The 17,811-nt window shown below is 38.7% G+C and overlaps 1 protein-coding gene across 12 annotated transcripts in view; it reads left to right on the forward strand.

The window, feature by feature from the left end:
• stxbp5l (syntaxin binding protein 5L) overlaps positions 1-17,811 on the forward strand; it is a 117,152-nt gene that overhangs the window by 71,267 nt on the left and 28,074 nt on the right. For all 12 annotated transcript variants that reach the window (XM_058654210.1, XM_058654232.1, XM_058654217.1 and 9 more), the window contains exons 6-18: positions 1,633-1,696; positions 3,258-3,341; positions 5,301-5,424; positions 8,597-8,672; positions 9,285-9,439; positions 10,289-10,361; positions 11,196-11,343; positions 11,616-11,683; positions 11,770-11,810; positions 12,811-13,025; positions 13,207-13,382; positions 13,813-13,938; positions 15,453-15,604. In XM_058654210.1, the coding sequence (XP_058510193.1) occupies positions 1,633-1,696; positions 3,258-3,341; positions 5,301-5,424; positions 8,597-8,672; positions 9,285-9,439; positions 10,289-10,361; positions 11,196-11,343; positions 11,616-11,683; positions 11,770-11,810; positions 12,811-13,025; positions 13,207-13,382; positions 13,813-13,938; positions 15,453-15,604 (1,502 nt within the window). The remainder of the gene's footprint in view (positions 1-1,632; positions 1,697-3,257; positions 3,342-5,300; positions 5,425-8,596; positions 8,673-9,284; positions 9,440-10,288; positions 10,362-11,195; positions 11,344-11,615; positions 11,684-11,769; positions 11,811-12,810; positions 13,026-13,206; positions 13,383-13,812; positions 13,939-15,452; positions 15,605-17,811) is intronic.

Raw genomic sequence — 17,811 nt, forward strand, 5'->3', positions numbered from 1 at the left:
ATCTGAGTGTCAGTCACACTTAACATGCAGCTTCCCCGATCAGCTCACATTTCTGCCGTTACGCTATGATCGTGGCTGCCATAGTGTAGTGAGCTGGTGACCAAGTAGAGATGGTCCTTGGAAACCTACGCTGTCATATCTTCTACGCTTTCTGTGTCTGTCAAATTTTTCTTAATCCCAAACTGACAGATGTTGTGGCTGTCTGATTTTATTACAGTCACATATATAAATCCAGCTGCATGCTATGTTTTCCTGTGGTGAAGGAAAGTTCTCAGAAGATTTACTTATGTAAATATGGCAACACTGCAGTATGGAGATATTCTGTTTCAAGTGCCCGTTGAGATACAAGATATCTTCTTCCAGGGAGTCCTGGAAGAGGTTTTCTTCCATTTTACTCCAGTAAATGTACAAAAATATAAACAAGTACAGTGGGAATACTGCATATTGTGTTGTTTGTATTGTATTATACTAATTGATGCCTTGATATGCAACAATGCAGTGATGCTGTATGTAGTTGAAGGTGGAGTTATTACTAAAGGGTCACCTAATCTAATCACCTACTCTGTCTCAATTTAGATTCTATTTTGTATTATTTAAAATAAATGACAAAATAACACAAGATTACCTAAATGTAGTGAAATAAAGATTTTCTCTTAACTATCCTTAATGTAACACAATAAATTATTTCCTCTCAGGTTCCCCCCCACAGTTGTACAAATATCATAAAATATATGTCGCGGTAACAAGCCAACGATATTAGCTCTGACAACTCTGAAGCAGGACTGCTAATGTAAAAACACCCATGCCTATGTTATAGCATTTCATTCAAAATTACATTGTTTTATTTCTCAGTATATTAGAAAGAGAAAGAGTAGTGCCATATACCCTGTTTTGAGTTGATAGACTGTACCATCAAAATAATCTTGGAGACATTATCTGGAGGTTGAAATCCTACATTGTGTCACTTTAAGTAAAGTATCCAAGTGTTACTAACTCATATTTTCCTCTTGGTCTTTATAACAGTGTGACCATGACATGGTGGTGACATTTATGTTTTGAATAAGAGCAAGAGTTAGGATTGATGCTTCATTGTAATGTAAAACAAGGAAACTGCTGTGAGGTCTTTGTTCAGCTCTTAATGTTTTCCATGTGCCACCTTTTTTTAAAAAGAAGTTAAAAGTCCACTGTTTTTAATTGTTAACCAATATCGGTGCTGTTTTTTACTTATTAAATGAGTGAGGAAGGTGGTTTGAAGGACATTCCTTGGACATAATAACCTTCTACTTATCCAGTATATACTCTGGTGTCCTCTCTTAGTCTGTAAACATGCGGTTTAGGTTTGAAAGAGAAAAGAGATCAAATCACATCCCTAGTAAATTAAAGGTTACGTAAATGCTGTAAGGGTTGGTTATTGTTGGTCCCTGCTGAAAGCTGTAAATAAAGTCAATGCACAGTATTTTCTTCTATACAGTGCCTAGAAATGTCATGTCACAAAGCAGCAAGTCAATTTAGTCTGAACAGTGTATGGGCAGAGTAAAACTGTGAAATTACTCATTTCTCTTTGTCTCCACATCTTCTTTTTTTTTTTTTTTCAACTGAGTGTTTTTCATATCTCTTTCTCTCTCATCACAGTTCAACTAAAACTCATCCAGGACCCGTGGTTCACTTGAGTGACAGCCCAAAGGATGAAGGCAAGGTGAGGAGGCAGATAAAAGATGCTCCCTTTTCTCCTCAAGAACCACATCTCATCTTTACCACAATCAGCTCTCCCCTCCTACTTCTTTGCCTTTGTTTAATCTCTGCCTTTTTTCATCACTTAGATGTCTGTCCTCCAACCTCCCACTGCTCACTGCATTTGCATCCTTTCTTCCTTTTTGGCTTCTTCCTGCTTTTCCATCATTTATCGTTTTTTATCCTCTAGTTGCCCACCTCACACTTTCAGAGCTTTTCTTTTTGACTCAGAAAAGTCTCTCTCCCTTTTGTTACTCTCCTGTTCTTTTTCTCTTACCCTCGAGGCTTCCACGTATAAGCATTAAAGATATGAACTGTTCGGGACCTACAGGTAATATGTTTTGAGGACAGGAGGGTTTTTCAGGGTCACGCTGCAGTCACATTGGTGGGGAAAGTGGCAAGTGAAGGTTGCTGTAAAAGAGGGGCCATTGAAGAGCATATTGATTCTTTCCCCCCGTGGATTTTCTATGCCTCTCGATTAAACCAGACTTGACAAGCGGTGAAGACATAAAGACGAGACGAGAGTTTACAGCTGTAGTCATATACTGTCGACGCACAAATAAAAAGACGGCATTAACAATGATAACGTTTCTAACCTGAATGACTTGGGATAGACACAAAAGGATTTTATACTCTATGTGTTTTTATTTCTCAAAGCCTTTGCTTTTTTTCTTGTTAAAATGAATTCATGTTAGGTAAATAAAGAGCCAACAGTGCCTCCTTCCTAATTATGACTGCTCCAGCAGCAGGGAATAGATATTCATGCTTAAAAAAAAAATTGTTTTACTCTACTCCACAATAAAATACACGCGAGCTAAGATAACTGCTGTTTTAAATAATGCTGGCAGCATAGCTCATAGTCTCACAGCCTTACTAGACATAATTGAAAAACCGGTCTGACTGTAGGTGGAGAATTTCATATATAAAACATGAGGTTGCAACCTGTTGTTTGAATAAATCTCACACTTGGTAATTCCACACAAATGTTAAAAATGAATCAATGTCGACATCACAAATGTTCTTTTACCAACATTGCAGACTGTGGGCAACATAAACCGTGTATATACTGGTCATTTTATACAGGTTACACCTTAAAAGGCATCATTATATAAGTAAGAGTATTTAGGTGACTAGAACTTATGTTTTCTCATTTTCTGCTACATCTGCTCCAGGTGTTTAACTGTGTCAGTATATACAGTTGATGTAGATGTACTGTATATGTGTTGTTAGTGTTGGCAGGAAGCAGAGCCATGCAGATGATAAAAAAAAAAAATGTCTGCATTATCAGTAACACTGATTAGAAGTCAAACCTTCCAGTCCTGATGAGCTATAAAACTCTAGCCAAGAAACGTTGCCATCAGACACAACTGTGTCTGAATAGAAGTCATAAAGTGGGAAAAGTATTTATGGGGTGCCACTAGCAAAATTGCTCCCTTACATTACAGCAATGAGTGCAGTTGCATTACCGTTGGCGAATAACTCATCATTTCTTTATTTTCGATTCCTTGTCACACTCCATTCTGAAGTTGCTTATAGGGTTTGAGAGTGGGACCGTCGTACAATGGGACCTCCGGGGCAAGAAGGCCGACTTCAGAATCTACTATGATGAGGTGAGTGCCACTGTGTAGCCATAAAATGTTTCCATCTTTTACACTTAAACTTTGCTGCTCAGGGCCTGTAGTTAATGACAAAACTGTCCTGCTCAAATGTCAAATCCTCTGGTGGCCTGCATTTAGTCATTGAGGAAACAGCAGAGAACTGAGGTATGGGAGTGATAGATGCATAAATCAGTTTAAGGGAAAAGTTACTCTCACATGCTCTCTCATTTCAGGGCCTGCACCTTATCCTCTCATCCATCACTTACACTACTCCAAAAAAGAAATTAGCCTTTTGTTCTTGAAGTGCTTTAAGTCTCAGAGACAAGTGATACAGTCTCCGTCTTTTATCAGCATCAACTTTTCTTATTTTTTAACAAGGCAGCTTTTTGTCTTCAAGTGCTGTATTTTGCTGCCTGTTTTTCTGACAACCAATTACTGCTGTTTGAAGAAGACACAGTAATTGGGGGACTGAGGCATGCTCATCACACTCATATCAGTGCAGACTGCTTCTGACAGCTCACACAGCACTGTGAACTGGAACAGGTGAAGAATACGCCGTCTGTTTTCATTTGACACACTTAACAGTGTATCCCTAAATAAAGGTCTCTCTTTAGGATGTTCTATTTTTTATTTGGGTTATTGACAGCGTGTGACATTGTGCATTCATGCTAAAAACGTTAAAATGCTTTGTCAGTTAATGGCCGATGCATAGCTCCTGATTTATACGTTATAAATAATCCACCATAAGTGCTGCACTTCTGAGAGATTGAAAAAATATTTGGAGCAGTTGGAGCAATTACAGGTGGGACAAAGATCAGCAAATGCCTCTTGTAATTATAAAGCACACAATTCAACTCAACAAGACAGCTATAAAAGACTATTACATAATTGTATGCACACACACACACAGGACAATACACAAACACCATTGTCAAACACATATCACTCTTATTTAATCCGTTTCCTTTTTTGTACCCTCTGTGGCCTCAAACCCAATTTGCCCCTCGGGACAGTTTTGCTTCACAGCACTGATCCTCTACATCCGCTGCCATTTCTCATCTCCTGTCCCATCTCCTGTTAAGAATCATATGCTGCTCACATTCATTAAGGTGGTCTCATGTGCATCACCTCCAGCGTAGGCTAGCGTGTCTGTGTCATACCTCTTCAGCTGAGTACAAATAAAATACACCGCTCTCTTACATCTCTTAAACAGAAGAGTGGAAGTACTGAAAGTACTGAATTTCAGCTACTCCTACTAGTCTCACTGACTCTATTCTTTTATAGCATGAATTACATTGTACATTACATATTTAACATTATTTTCCTTTTCTATTTTGGATCTGTTAATACTTAAAACTCTTTATTTTCTTCAAAGGCACTGTATTTACCTTTGGCCAAATGACATAACTTATCCCACGCTGACATCTCAATGTTGCCTGAGTTGTCCCTCTTGAGAACATGGCAGTGACAGTGATGGATTTTGGTGTGAAAAGTCTTTGAAACAACAAAGAGTGGATCAAAGGTTCATCGGCGCGTTGGCATGTTTAAATAATTAGACAAGTGGACACCAGGTTCTTTGACAGATCGTGTGGGAGAAAGATGGACGACTTCAAAAGACACCAGCGGGTATGCAGCGAATGCAGAGCAACAAAGTACAATATCTGTAATTTGTTGATATGGACATGACATTTCACTTCATCTACAGAGCTGAGGTGTCTTCGCTCACACATCACACACAATAGAGCTATAGATATGAAAGTTGCATAAGCAGCCGATCAAATACCAAAGGACACATTGTCAGTTTGTGCTGCAGGCCGTAAAATGGGCTTCAAGGTTCTTCCTGAAACATGGAGCTGTTGATGATAAGAACCATCAATTAAAAATCACTCTGAAATAAAAAAAGAGGATTCTGAACAATTTAAACTTTGACATTGATCACGCTTGTCTTCTCCCTCTGTGCTATTGATCCAGGCCATCCACTCAGTCAGCTGGCATCATGAGGGGAAACAGTTCATGTGCAGTCACTCCGACGGCAGCCTGACGCTGTGGAACCTCAGAAACACGACCAAGCCATTCCAGGTCACATTCCCTCATGGTGAGATACACACTTTTTTTGTGAGATTGAATGCATTTTAAACCAGGGAGAACTAGGTCCTTGGGCTGTTACCTACAATACACGGTTCAGTCAGACAACCCACGCTTTGAATGTTTATTGCATCAGAATACCAATGATTTAGTTTTGGCGTCCAGGCTCCGACTTAATCACTGCCCACGGATATGTTTGCATTGTCAGGACGGATGAGCAAACATCTTCAATCCCCAGTTGGAGCCTGCAGGTGGATGCTGGGGGGGAGTTGGGGCTTAATGCACGGGCAGCAATACCAGCACAGGGCAGAAGTAGCACTGACAGGCAGGCGGTGAGAGATTTTTTGTAGCTTAACTAGGGAGTGTGTGTGAGGCGTGTGGACTGCCTCAACTAGCTTTCAGGCTTGCATCATACGTGGAACATGGAAATGAAAATGGCCGATGTCTGTTGGTTACTTTTCAAAAATTACCTTTTTTTTCTACGATATAGAAAAGGGGAAATAGAGTTACACACTTGACAGTGCGGGTACGATGGTGTGCAGAGGTGATTTCTTTATGAGAAAAATGTTTTTTATAAACTGACTCAGGATTTGTCCCACTGGGATTTATCGTAGTGTATATTATAAATGTTGGGATTGACATCACTTTTTTTGGACCTACTCCTGGTTATCAAAGGTTTATTGGCAAATGCAACTGGCTGTGTGGAGCCAACAGCTCTATATTATTCAAAACAAGATCACTGCCAAATGTCTGCACATTTAGAGGGCATGACAAAGCAAATCTGGCTTTTCAGGTGAGAATACGGGGTTGAGTGATTTTCATTCCACTTCTGATCCTACGTACTCCTCCTCTGACTTATCTTTTCCTCTATTTCTTCCCCACTCTGGTGTGGTTTGTGTATTTCACCCTCATGTTGTCAGATATCTGGTGATGAATACCTCCTCACTGTGACTTACTTGTAAACTGGGATCATAGGCGACATCACAAAACACCGTGGCTGAGCGGGAAGCATGTGGGCGACGAATGTTGAGGGCAGCACAGCAGGTTCTAAAGATCATGGTTAAATACCGACAGATTGTTTATGTGACAGATTAACGAGAAAGGAACGGAAGGGACAGCGTGTAGAGGTGAATCAACACTGTCACTGTACTGTCATTAATTGTACTTATTTTTGGATTGCATTTGTACTTATATTTCTAACAACTTTTACTTCCACTCCACTATATTTCCTAAATAAATAGCATGCATTTTTTTATGTCATTACTTTAACCTCTTACTCGTCAGAACCGTATGTTTGTACTGGAACAGGAAGTAGCTCCGGTAAATCAATTTTAACTTGATATTTAAGGATGGTGGTGAATGAGCTTCATAATTTCCAATTTCTCACATTGATGTAAAAGGACATTTGATAACAAATTACTTCCCATCCTCATTTACAGTTAATATTACATACTATGAGACTTCCTAAAGTCATTTTCTGGTGAAGTAATTATTGACTTCAGTTTAGTTTTCCTGTGCACCACACACCACTGCCTGTCATCTCTTTAGAATGAAACCCTCCCTTTATTCTAGTAATTCTGGCAGGATAGTACAAGCCAAACACCAGATAATGACACCCACCTTCACTTTAAAAGCCTTCATGCTCACATTTTGGCATTGTTTTATTTGTTTTGTTCATGACTTGATTCCGTACGCGGCTGTCAGTGACTGTGTTCAGATGTTGCTTGCTGTCCAACCTGCTGTCGGAGTTTTTTCCACTAGCAACACAAAATAATTGGATTACCTTTGCATATTACAAAACAACAATGACAAAGCCACAGCAGAGTCATTCTTCTAGCCCCTCATTACTTTTGTGAATTATATGCTCTTAGAGACGTTGCTGTTTTTGTTGATTGATTAAACCCTCCAGGCTTTTGAAGCAAGTATAGCTTCACTGGTAATTGAGAATGAGAATGTACCATTCAAATTAGGTCGTCATGTGTAGACTGTACATATATAGCAACACATTTGCAGTGGGAAAACATGGAAGTTTGTATTTTATCTTTGTTTTCTATTGTATGAAAGAAACTGTATGTGACATTTTGGAAAAAACAAACAAAAAACCTTCCCTATCTTAAGGATTATTTGTGTCTATGAGAGGTTAATAATGATGACCTTTCACCTGACATGAGAGATGGACAGTGCAAACCCTGACCATGTCTGTGCAGCTGTGTTTTTGTTTATTTAAATATACATTCATTCATTCATTTTTTACCGCTTTATCCTCCACATGAGGGTTGCGGGGCCATTTGTACCAATTCCAGCTGACATAGGGCGAAAGGTGGGGTACTCTCTGGACAGGTCAATTTAAAGGAAACTGAAGAACTGAGAGAAAACCCACGCACACATGGGGAGAACATGCAAAAGCCACACAGAAAGGCCCTTATATTTTATCATGTTTACTTCAGATTGAAGTTGGTGCTGTTGATGCAGCACATACTGCAACCGATCGATGCAGCATCACTGACTTCATGCTCAGTCAGTGGGATTATTAAGGACATGCTTTTTTATTTATTAATTTCATGCTACAGGATCTGACACGAGGATGTATATTAGAAATGACTGCGTTCCCTTTTGTAAAAGCCGTAAAAAGCCCCACAATTCAAAATGACGTTGTCAGAAAGTACTGGGCTTTTCTTCTAAGCACCAGGTCCATGAAGTAAAATTTCCAGCTGAGAGACTTCCTTTTTATATCAAAGCATTTCATGAAGGGAAGCAGCTGAACAAAAAAAAAACTGCCTTCAATGTGGTAACCCTGCTGTTGGTCTGCCACTCCACCATTCCCTAAATAGAACTGGAAAGGGTTGTTAATTCGCATTGTTTTGTTCTGTTTGACTAGTTCATGGTTGGTTTTATAATGAGAGAGTATTAGTCATAATTACTACGTTAATATTACAGCTTTAGGAAGGCAGGTTCTGAGCCTTAAGTGGTGTAGTGGTCTATTAAATAAAGCTGAGCGAAATAAAATGACTTGAAATGACCAGGCAGTTTTTGCTCTAGTCCTCATGATTGTGTACATTCAATTATTACACAGAAGAAAGTGAGTCTGGCTTATTGTTTCATGAAAATGTATGCAGATCGAATAGAATTGTGTGCATGATGAGATAAAACTGTATTTCTGTTTTTTTTTTTGTTGGTTTCAGGTAAAATACAGAAGGATGGGAGGAAGGAGTCATGTAAACCCATACTCAAAGTGGAGTATAAGACCTCAAGAAACAGGTGTGTGTGTTCTTAGATCAATAGATGATTCCCTTGAAGTTATGCTTCATCCTGTGGTTATTTCACCAACTTCTGAATTAATGAGAAGGCTACTAAAAGCTACTGAAGTTCCCCCAGCTGGTGATCATCACATGCCTGTAATAGAAGCAAAATGCAGTTGTGTGTTTGGCAAAATAATTATTTTATAATTATAGTTTGTGAAGTTTTGTGAAATTACACATGATTGTTCTGTGCTTTTAGACCAGCTGGTGGATTCTTTTGAATACAGCTTTTCAAAAACAGTTTATTTAATTTAATGGAGCACCGGGTCATTTATGTTCATTTCAGGGTTCATGAATCCTTCCAGGGAAATTATGTTGTTTTTTAAAGTGCCTTATAAATAATGTTGAATTGGATTGGATTGGAAATTGTGATGAATGACGTTTTACCTTTGTTTATTTCTCACAAATGTTCTCAAAAATGCACACACACACACACACACACACACACACATACACATAAATATACTTATATATATGTGTATATAACAAATAGTCTGTCTGATCTTATCTGTCTGATAAGTAGATTTAATTTATTCTATTTTCTAAAGAAAACTGTTCTCCCTCTTTACAGTGAGCCTTTCGTTGTCTTCTCTGGGGGACTTTCGTATGACAAGGCAGGGCGACGACCAACGTTAACTATCATGCACGGCAAAGCCATCACTGTGCTTGAGATGGACTATCCCATTGTAGAGTTCATGGTGCTCTGTGATACTCCCTACAACAATGGTATGTGCCAGTTTAAAATCATTGGAAAAAGTAGGAGTCATATATTCTCTGGGTTTAGCTTTGGTTGACACGTCAGCCTCTATATCTATTTTGCTGCCTTAGCAGTAGCATAGAGGAAGATGATGTTGTGGATATTTTTCACTAACAAAAGGATTAAGGATTCTGGTAATGTCTTCAAAACAGCAACAGGATTTGTTTAGTTTTGAGCTTCTGTGGCTCAGATTTAATCAGTACTATCTGTAAGGATTGGTAATATGACAGGGCACAAGAGCAGAGGCATGATTTGTAATTGAAGCACAGGTTCAATACAAAGATTTCATGAAAGGATTTGACAAAACAATTGTACATGCTGATAATAATCCTAACAAGAGGCAAACAGGGAACACCGGGGGGATAACAGTGTGAGATACAGGTGGAGAGATGGGGAACAAGATCTTTCAAAATAGACAAAGAACCTTGTTCACTACCACAGGGTGGGTGATTGACCATCTGCCAGGTAAGTGGTGGTTGAATTGGTCTGTGAGTACTGCAGTGACTTTTGATTTCAATTGATAAGTAATGGACGTGTGGGTGAGATGAAATCCAGAAGCCATGTTCAGCCAGCAGCACACACCAACAGAAAAAGGAAAAAGCAAACACACACAGGCAGTAACTTTAAGATGTAATACCAAATATAAAAAGAATACATAATCCTATCACACTGAGTTGTCAAACTTAAAAATTAGGGCTGTATGAAAGGCAGAACACTTTGGACTTGGAAATGTCTCTAGAGTGGAGAGGTTTTTGGTTGTAATTGGTGTAAATGTGAATGAAGCTTTGTCCTTTTCAATTTGACTTTGTACCTTACAGAGGTCCAGGAGCCTTATGCAGTGGTGGTTCTCCTGGAGAAGGACTTAATTGTGGTGGATCTGACACAGAGCAAGTATGTGTTTCACATACAATGTACACCTGAGATAATGGGGCACGACTGCATATTATATCTTCCTTTCCTATGAGGTTCCAAAAGCTACCACCCTTGGTTAAATTAACTTTAAATGAGCAAAGATAGAGGTGCAGTTTTGACTGATTAACACCTGCGTCTGGGGAATACATCAGCATAGCAGCAAAGCACTTACCTATAAATTAGGTTTCCTAGTTAATCAGGTTACTTAATTAAAGCAGTAAGATATAAATATCTCCTGATCAGTCTTAGTCTAGTCAAAACAATGTCCATATTGTTGACATTGTCAGCTCACTAATTAGCTGCTAAATGCATTTACATTGTTTATCATAGGGCAGTCAGTGGCCTCAACCTTGAGGGTATAGATTTGACAGATTATGCTCAGTTTCCTCACACTCTAAATCATAACGTTTCTATTTTAACTTTTTTTATATAGACTTAGTGTTAATATCTTTATTGTACTTTTTTTGGCAATGCATGTTTATTATTTATTAATTATCTTTGCTGTCTTTGCTGCTGTAACAATGTAAATTCCCCCACTGCGGGAAGAATACAGGACTATTTTATCTTATCTTACAATGATAATAATAATAATATAAGTGAAATTGAAAAGTTTCTAATTAAATAGATGTGCAAAGTATTATTTTGTTCTGGAACACAAATTTAAATCAATGTTTATTGATTATGTGTAACCCAAAATATTTTAGCCTTGGCAAATCAAAGAAAACTCAGTTTATGATTAGAATATAATATATAATTAGCTCCTCGTTGTTAGGACCTTATTCTTTCTGCCTCTTCTGATATGTCTTCTTGCAGCTTCCCTGTATTTGAGAACCCTTATCCTATGGACGTCCATGAGTCTCCAGTGACCTGCACAGCCTACTTTGCAGACTGTCCCCCCGACATCATCCCCATCCTCTATTCTATAGGAGCTAAACACAAGAAAACTGGATACAGCCAAAAGGTAGAAATGAGGAATCACAGTGTGAGGCTGGAATTCACTATGCAAATGCAAAGTACACTACTTCCTCTTAAGAGTACTAAAATGAAACTGCACAATGAATGCTTTTAAGTATTTATTGATATTTGGGTTGTCAATTGTGCATGCATTATTATGTTTTAAAGCTATTGCAAAGCCAAAAATGCACTGATTATTTAACCCAATCGGGTTAAAAAAGAAAAGCTAACGTGATTGGGTTTTCAAAATTATTAACACTGTATCTGTAACCATGTCAGGAGTGGCCAATCAGTGGAGGAACATGGACATTAGGCTCCCACACGTACCCAGAAATCATCATCACAGGGTGAGAACAGGACATGATGCTCTCAGCTTTTATTACCCACTCTCTTCCCAAAAGAACAGAGACCATTATTATTTGTCTTTGTCCAGACATGCTGACGGCTCTATTAAATTTTGGGATGCATCTGCAAGTAAGTCCACTCTCTAATCTTGCCATTTTCTTTTATCTTTAAAAAAGTAATACATTTCTTACACAGCGCTTCAATTAACAACACTTTTGTTCAATGGCGAGTCATTTCAAATTTGCTCATTGTCACATTCACAGATGTGTACATCATAAAAACCATGTAATTGTGTTTTGGGTTTTTTTTCATGATATTATGGGATTGTGTGGATAACATTTACCTGAATTGCTGGCTCTTACATACGAGAGAGGATGTTGTTCTTCTTCTTCAGATTTTTTTTTTTAAATGACTAAATACTTACTAATACTATGGGTATTGTCTTCAGTCAAAATATGGATTTGGTGATATATAATTGTCCTTCCTTGTGCCATGCGCTAATCGTTACACCAGGGGAAATGTTGACATTATAATTAACAAATTAAGGCGCTCTAAATTTTCACAGACATTTTGTTCTCTTCAGTTAGACAGATATTGTGTTGGAACACTATATGATTTTCTTGCAATATATTGATTATCAGGGATTAGGTAAATTGGTCACTCTAAAGTGACCATAGGTGTGAATGTGAGAATGCTTGTTTGTGTCTATGTGTGGCCCTGTGATGGACTGTGCAGGGTGTACCCCGCCTATCGCCCTATGTCAGCTGAGATTGGCACAGCTACCCTCGCGACCCTCTGGTAGAGGATAAAGCGGTAGATAATGGATGGATGGATATATTGATTATCACAGAATTTCTTGTATCGTGATATTATTGGTATCGTGGACCATGTATGGCATCGTATCGTGAGGAACCCTGTGATTCCTGCCCCTAGTAATTTTCTGCCAATAACTACACACTGGTTATTTAAGAAGGCATTCAACTGAACAGCTGTGAGTCATCATGTCTTGGCATGCAAGTTAGCTTGTATTTTAACTTAACAAAATGATCATTTATAAGTACACAGCACTGGCACTGTTAATTGTCTACTGTGTATTCATGTTAAGCATTCACAAAATATCTGTAACCAGTCACACTGCAGATGCTGTACAAGCTGAAGACCTCCAAAGTGTTTGAAAAACCAAAGCCTGGTGAGGGCCGGGCAGCTGACTTAGTGGAAGAAGATCCTTTTGCAGTCCAGATGGTCAGCTGGTGCCCTCAAAGTCGCATTTTCTGTGTGGTTGGCATCTCGGCTCACATCATCCTGTATCGATTCAGCAAATATGATGCAAACACACAGATAGTGGTGAGTGAAATCAGAGGGAAAATAGACAGGGTCACATCCTGGTGATTTGGTGCCTGGTGGGGGATTGTGTGTTGAGTCCTATGCAAGTCTTCCAAACTCCTGCTCCTCTGTGATTTTTTTGTAAGATTTGTCAAAGTCACTATAAATGAGTTTCCAATATCTGTATCTGTGTTGTCTTCAGTCACTTGACGTACGCCTGCAGTGTGAATCGGACGATGTCATTACTCCGTCGGAGAATGAAAACAATCCCTGCTTCCCAGAGCCAGGATCACACTCACCCCAACCCCATCACCAATACCCAGCCAGCCCCAGCAGTGGAACACCAGAGGGTAACAAAGACAGCATCCCCTGCCTCAAGTAAGAACTCTCTATCCACACCAGAGCTTCAGTTGCATCAAGATGGTCCTTTATGAGGCCAGGATGATTCAGTGTCCTGCCAACGAACAGACAAGAGTGGACCAAAGACAGTGACCCTCAACAAATAATAATTTTAGTCTGTGTAATGAATAATTAAGTAACCCCTCGACATGGTTTTGTGCTGTAATGCCCTGTCTTATGTGTCAGGGAACAAGGATATGTTACAGGTAGCCTCCTCTGATGCCACCGTCAGATATTTTGACTAGGTTCTAAATCCATGCTTTGTCTGCACTTTAAGTTGTATATTTGTTTTTTTCTTCATTGTATTTGAATAATAGAGAGACACATGTTTGATTGGAAATTAGCCTTTTTTCTTGTATTTCACAGACTCACAGCAGTACTTTAACCTCTCCTCTGTCGTCTTTTTCAGGGTGAAGGATCGGGTTGTTCGAGTTCCCCCGGGCTACCAGGCAGAGCTGGTTATCCAGCTGCTCTGGGTAGATGGAGAGCCTCCACAACAGATCACCACTCTGGACATCAACTCTGCCTATGGCCTGTAAGACACTTCTGTCTCTTAGCTCATTTATCTTTTTAACTGTGTGCCTATTTGTTCTTATCTTGCACATATTGATTATTGACAGTGCCGGATGTCTTCTGTGATCTTGAATTATTACCATCATTTTATGATATTTTGTTTACTTGATAGTTATTTTAGAATGTCACTGTTTGAAATGCAGTGAGATTCTTTCTAACATGTTTTGTATTTGCATATGTGCATTGTTTATACAAACTTCTCATTGGGAAAATCCCTGCCCCCTTCTTAATTTATATCACTTTGGAGTAACAGTAATGACATTATTGGTTTCTGCACTGATTGTTGTTTGGAAACTAAATGGAAAATATTCATAGTTCCTGTTATTCCCTATAATTATTCAGGCTGTGTCACACCTACTGTCTTTCGAGAGCCACTTTGTATTTCAGTTCATATTTAAAGGAGGATCCATGTCAGTTTAGCATTTCACATCACAACAGGAGTTTCCCCTTTTTGTGTTTGTTGAGTGTGGAGTTGTACATGTGTGAGTACCAGCAGAATTCTCTATATAAACTTAAGCAAGTTTCCATGGTTACTCTCTCCTTCATTGTCTCTTTTGACCAACACAGACATAAAGGTCACGTACTCAACACTAGAAGGGGAGCAAATATCCAGGTTTATCCACTGGTTTGTTTGCACTCAAATGCATGATTATTATCTTCATAAGACGACATTACAAATAGCCCTGTTCATTCACTTGGTCAAAAAAACTGTTGGCACAACCTCAACCATCTCACCGTATGACAGCAATACAAATACTTGTGTTTTTGCTTCATTTTTGTCTGATTGCTATGTCAAAAGGCCACTGACGGAGACATTTGCTGTGAAAACTGTCATGTTGTGTTCAGTGCCCGGTCAACTCGAACATCTTTAACACACATATAAATAGAAAAATCACTGCTAACAAGTTTTCCTTCGCCAGAGGCTCTTGAGCAGAGAGAGGTAACAGGTGGCAGCAAGGCTTATTCGAAATCTAGTGTTAATATTCCATAACAGCAGTACGAGCAATGTGAGATAAAGACACTCCATGTGAAGCAAAGTAATTACATGAAAATATGACGGTTCATCTCACGCAGTTTTTAATTGTGCTATGTAATGAATCCTCCATGTCAAAAAAAAAATCTGCCAAACATAGCAAAATGTCTTTCACCAACCACATATTTGTGTCGTGCCTTAGTGGGGCGGCACAGTTGCTTAGTGGTTAGCACTGTTGCCTCACAGCAAGAAGGTGCTGCGTTCGATTCTGGGACCTTTGCATGTTCTCCCCCATGTCTGCATGAGTTTCCTCCAGGCTCTCCAGTTCCCTCCCACCATCATGAACATTAGACACATTGGGTCAGGTTGGTCCATTGTGGCGGCGAACTCAGTCGCAGCAGCTCTGATCAACCCTTTACCTGACCTCCTAATTTTGTTTCGGTTGTATAATGACAATAAAGGTCCTGTCCTGAGTCCTCCTTGCTGTGTTTGTGTGTGTCCAGTTTGGCGTTTGGGAACTGCAGTGGCCTAGTGGTCGTGGACTACTTGCAGAAAACCATCCTGTTGTGTATGTCAACACTGGATCTGTACGGAGCCGCCGACCCCTACCAGCGCCTTACTCGCTCTCCTCGCAGGAATAGACAGTCCACCTCAGGTAGCACACCCACACACACACTTGCCCACACCTCTGACATCCTGCCACTCACATGCATGCACACAGCCAACACTCAGTGTGCATCCACACAGAAATGTGCCATAGATGTCGGCATTACATTCAGACTTCTGTATCTTACTGTTTTGACATATTTTCTCCTCTCCTGTCCTCTCTATTTTCATCTCCGTCTATGTCTCTTCTGCCTGCTCTTCTCTCATCTGCTTCCTCTGTATCTCTTCTTCCATCTGAGGCTCGAATGATCAATCAGGCAAATCTGACCTATCTCATGTGAAATCAATGAGGAGGGTGATTAAATTACATTCCCCGTATAATTGATCAATACCACTTCTCTCAAGCCTTTAACTCAATCAGAGTTGATGAAAAGCTACTAAGCACATTTACTCAAGTGTAGCACTCGGAGACAATCTTCAACTATGTCGAAGTTGTACTTTATTATTTTCTCTCATAGTGTGCTAGCACAAAAATATACTGTACATACAAAAAACTATATATAAAGTATATATAGTATAAATTACCTTAATAGTCTATGTTGCATTGTTTTACAGTAACTTTAACTGGCCAACAGTGTGAAGTCTCTATCTAAAAAGTTAAGTTGCTTGACTATTTTGCCACTCCCAAGTTTAAGAAGCACATTTCCTTTTCATTTATTTTCTTTTGAAAAAAAAACAAAAAACGTTTGATCTGAATTCTCCACTGTAAAATACAACATGAAGGATACATGAATGTATTATTCCATAAGAGGCTGCTATATGGAAGCTATTGAGCTTCACTTTTGTCGGATACACTGATGTTTGAAATACAGGATTGTTTTTATTATTATTTTTTTTGTTTTGTTTTTTAAATATAGAATTTTCAAATGAAATATCAGCAAAAAGAAAAAAAATAGGGAACTTAAGATAATTAAGAGAAAAAAAATCTACCGTGTTCTTCCAAATATATTTGGACAGGATCTAGTTGTAGAATAAAGAATAAAGGTATTTGTGTAAGCATCAGTTCAACTCTGTTTCTTCTCTCTTTGCTCTTTTTCTCTCTCTCTCTTACTCTGACATACTGATTAACTTCAAAAACATTCATTAAAACACTCACATCAGGTTGCCTGTCACAGATCTGCACTATGATATTGAGCATATAAGTGCATGTGAACAGACTGCGTGTCATTCCACGTCGGCATTATTATGCATGTTGCCATTTTATTTCTCTGTCCTTTCTGTTCTTAGTCTTGCTTCAGCATACAGTAGATCTGTAGTGTAAAGCCACAGAGGTCTTGTTGTATTTTCTGAACCCTGCCTCCCTTTTATTCTGCTACTAATTTTGTCTAGCGACGGTCACTGAAGACAGCCACTCATTTATACTTACTGTATGTGCTGTAGATAGATAGATCTATAGATAGAAGATATCCAACCCTGCTACACAGAAATACAAACTTAAGGAAAGAACAGCTTCACTTATGTAATATTATACATTTCTAAGGATTGTTGAGAAGTTTGAAGTGCTGAGATTTTCTCATGACATAATAACCAGAAGTGTACCTGAAAAAAGTATCCTACTTTGGTTTGAGGGATGGATGCCTCTGAGTTTTATAGCCAACATTTTGCTGTTGCATAAGTGGCTTTATTGACTTTTACATCATTTATTGTTCACAACCTCCGCTTTCCTGAAAGTCATTCTGTGTTTGCTCTTTAAGATCAATTTTTAGACAAGAGGGAAGATTCAAAAAGAAAAAGAAAAGAAAAAGTCATTTGTGCCCTTTTTCTCAACCCTGGGTGGCAGTGTTATGATCTTGATCACTTGCTATGCTCGAGTCAATACATATATATATATATATATATATATATATATATTATGCAAGACAAACCTTAAAAAACACAGTCAGATGAAGTAAAAGGCCAAATGAAAAACACAGCAGCGTCTAATCCATGTTTCAGCTTGTGGCCTTTTCTGTTTTTTGTAATTTTCCAACTTTCCAACAAAATAGTTTTCTTTCTGACCTCCAACATTTTTAGCTGTTATCATCACACATGTGTACGTGCATTCTGTAGTATATATACATGTCACTCAAATGTAGTGCCTTCATTTCATGGGTGTATTTTTTCTCTAGTTGCAGTGTAAAACATTATTAATAACATCCTGCACATGTTAGGACAGCAAGTCCATGTCCAAAAGCAGATGAACAAAATCAAAACCAG

This window comes from Solea solea, chromosome 2, assembly GCF_958295425.1.
Source record: "Solea solea chromosome 2, fSolSol10.1, whole genome shotgun sequence".
NCBI lineage: Eukaryota > Metazoa > Chordata > Actinopteri > Pleuronectiformes > Soleidae > Solea > Solea solea.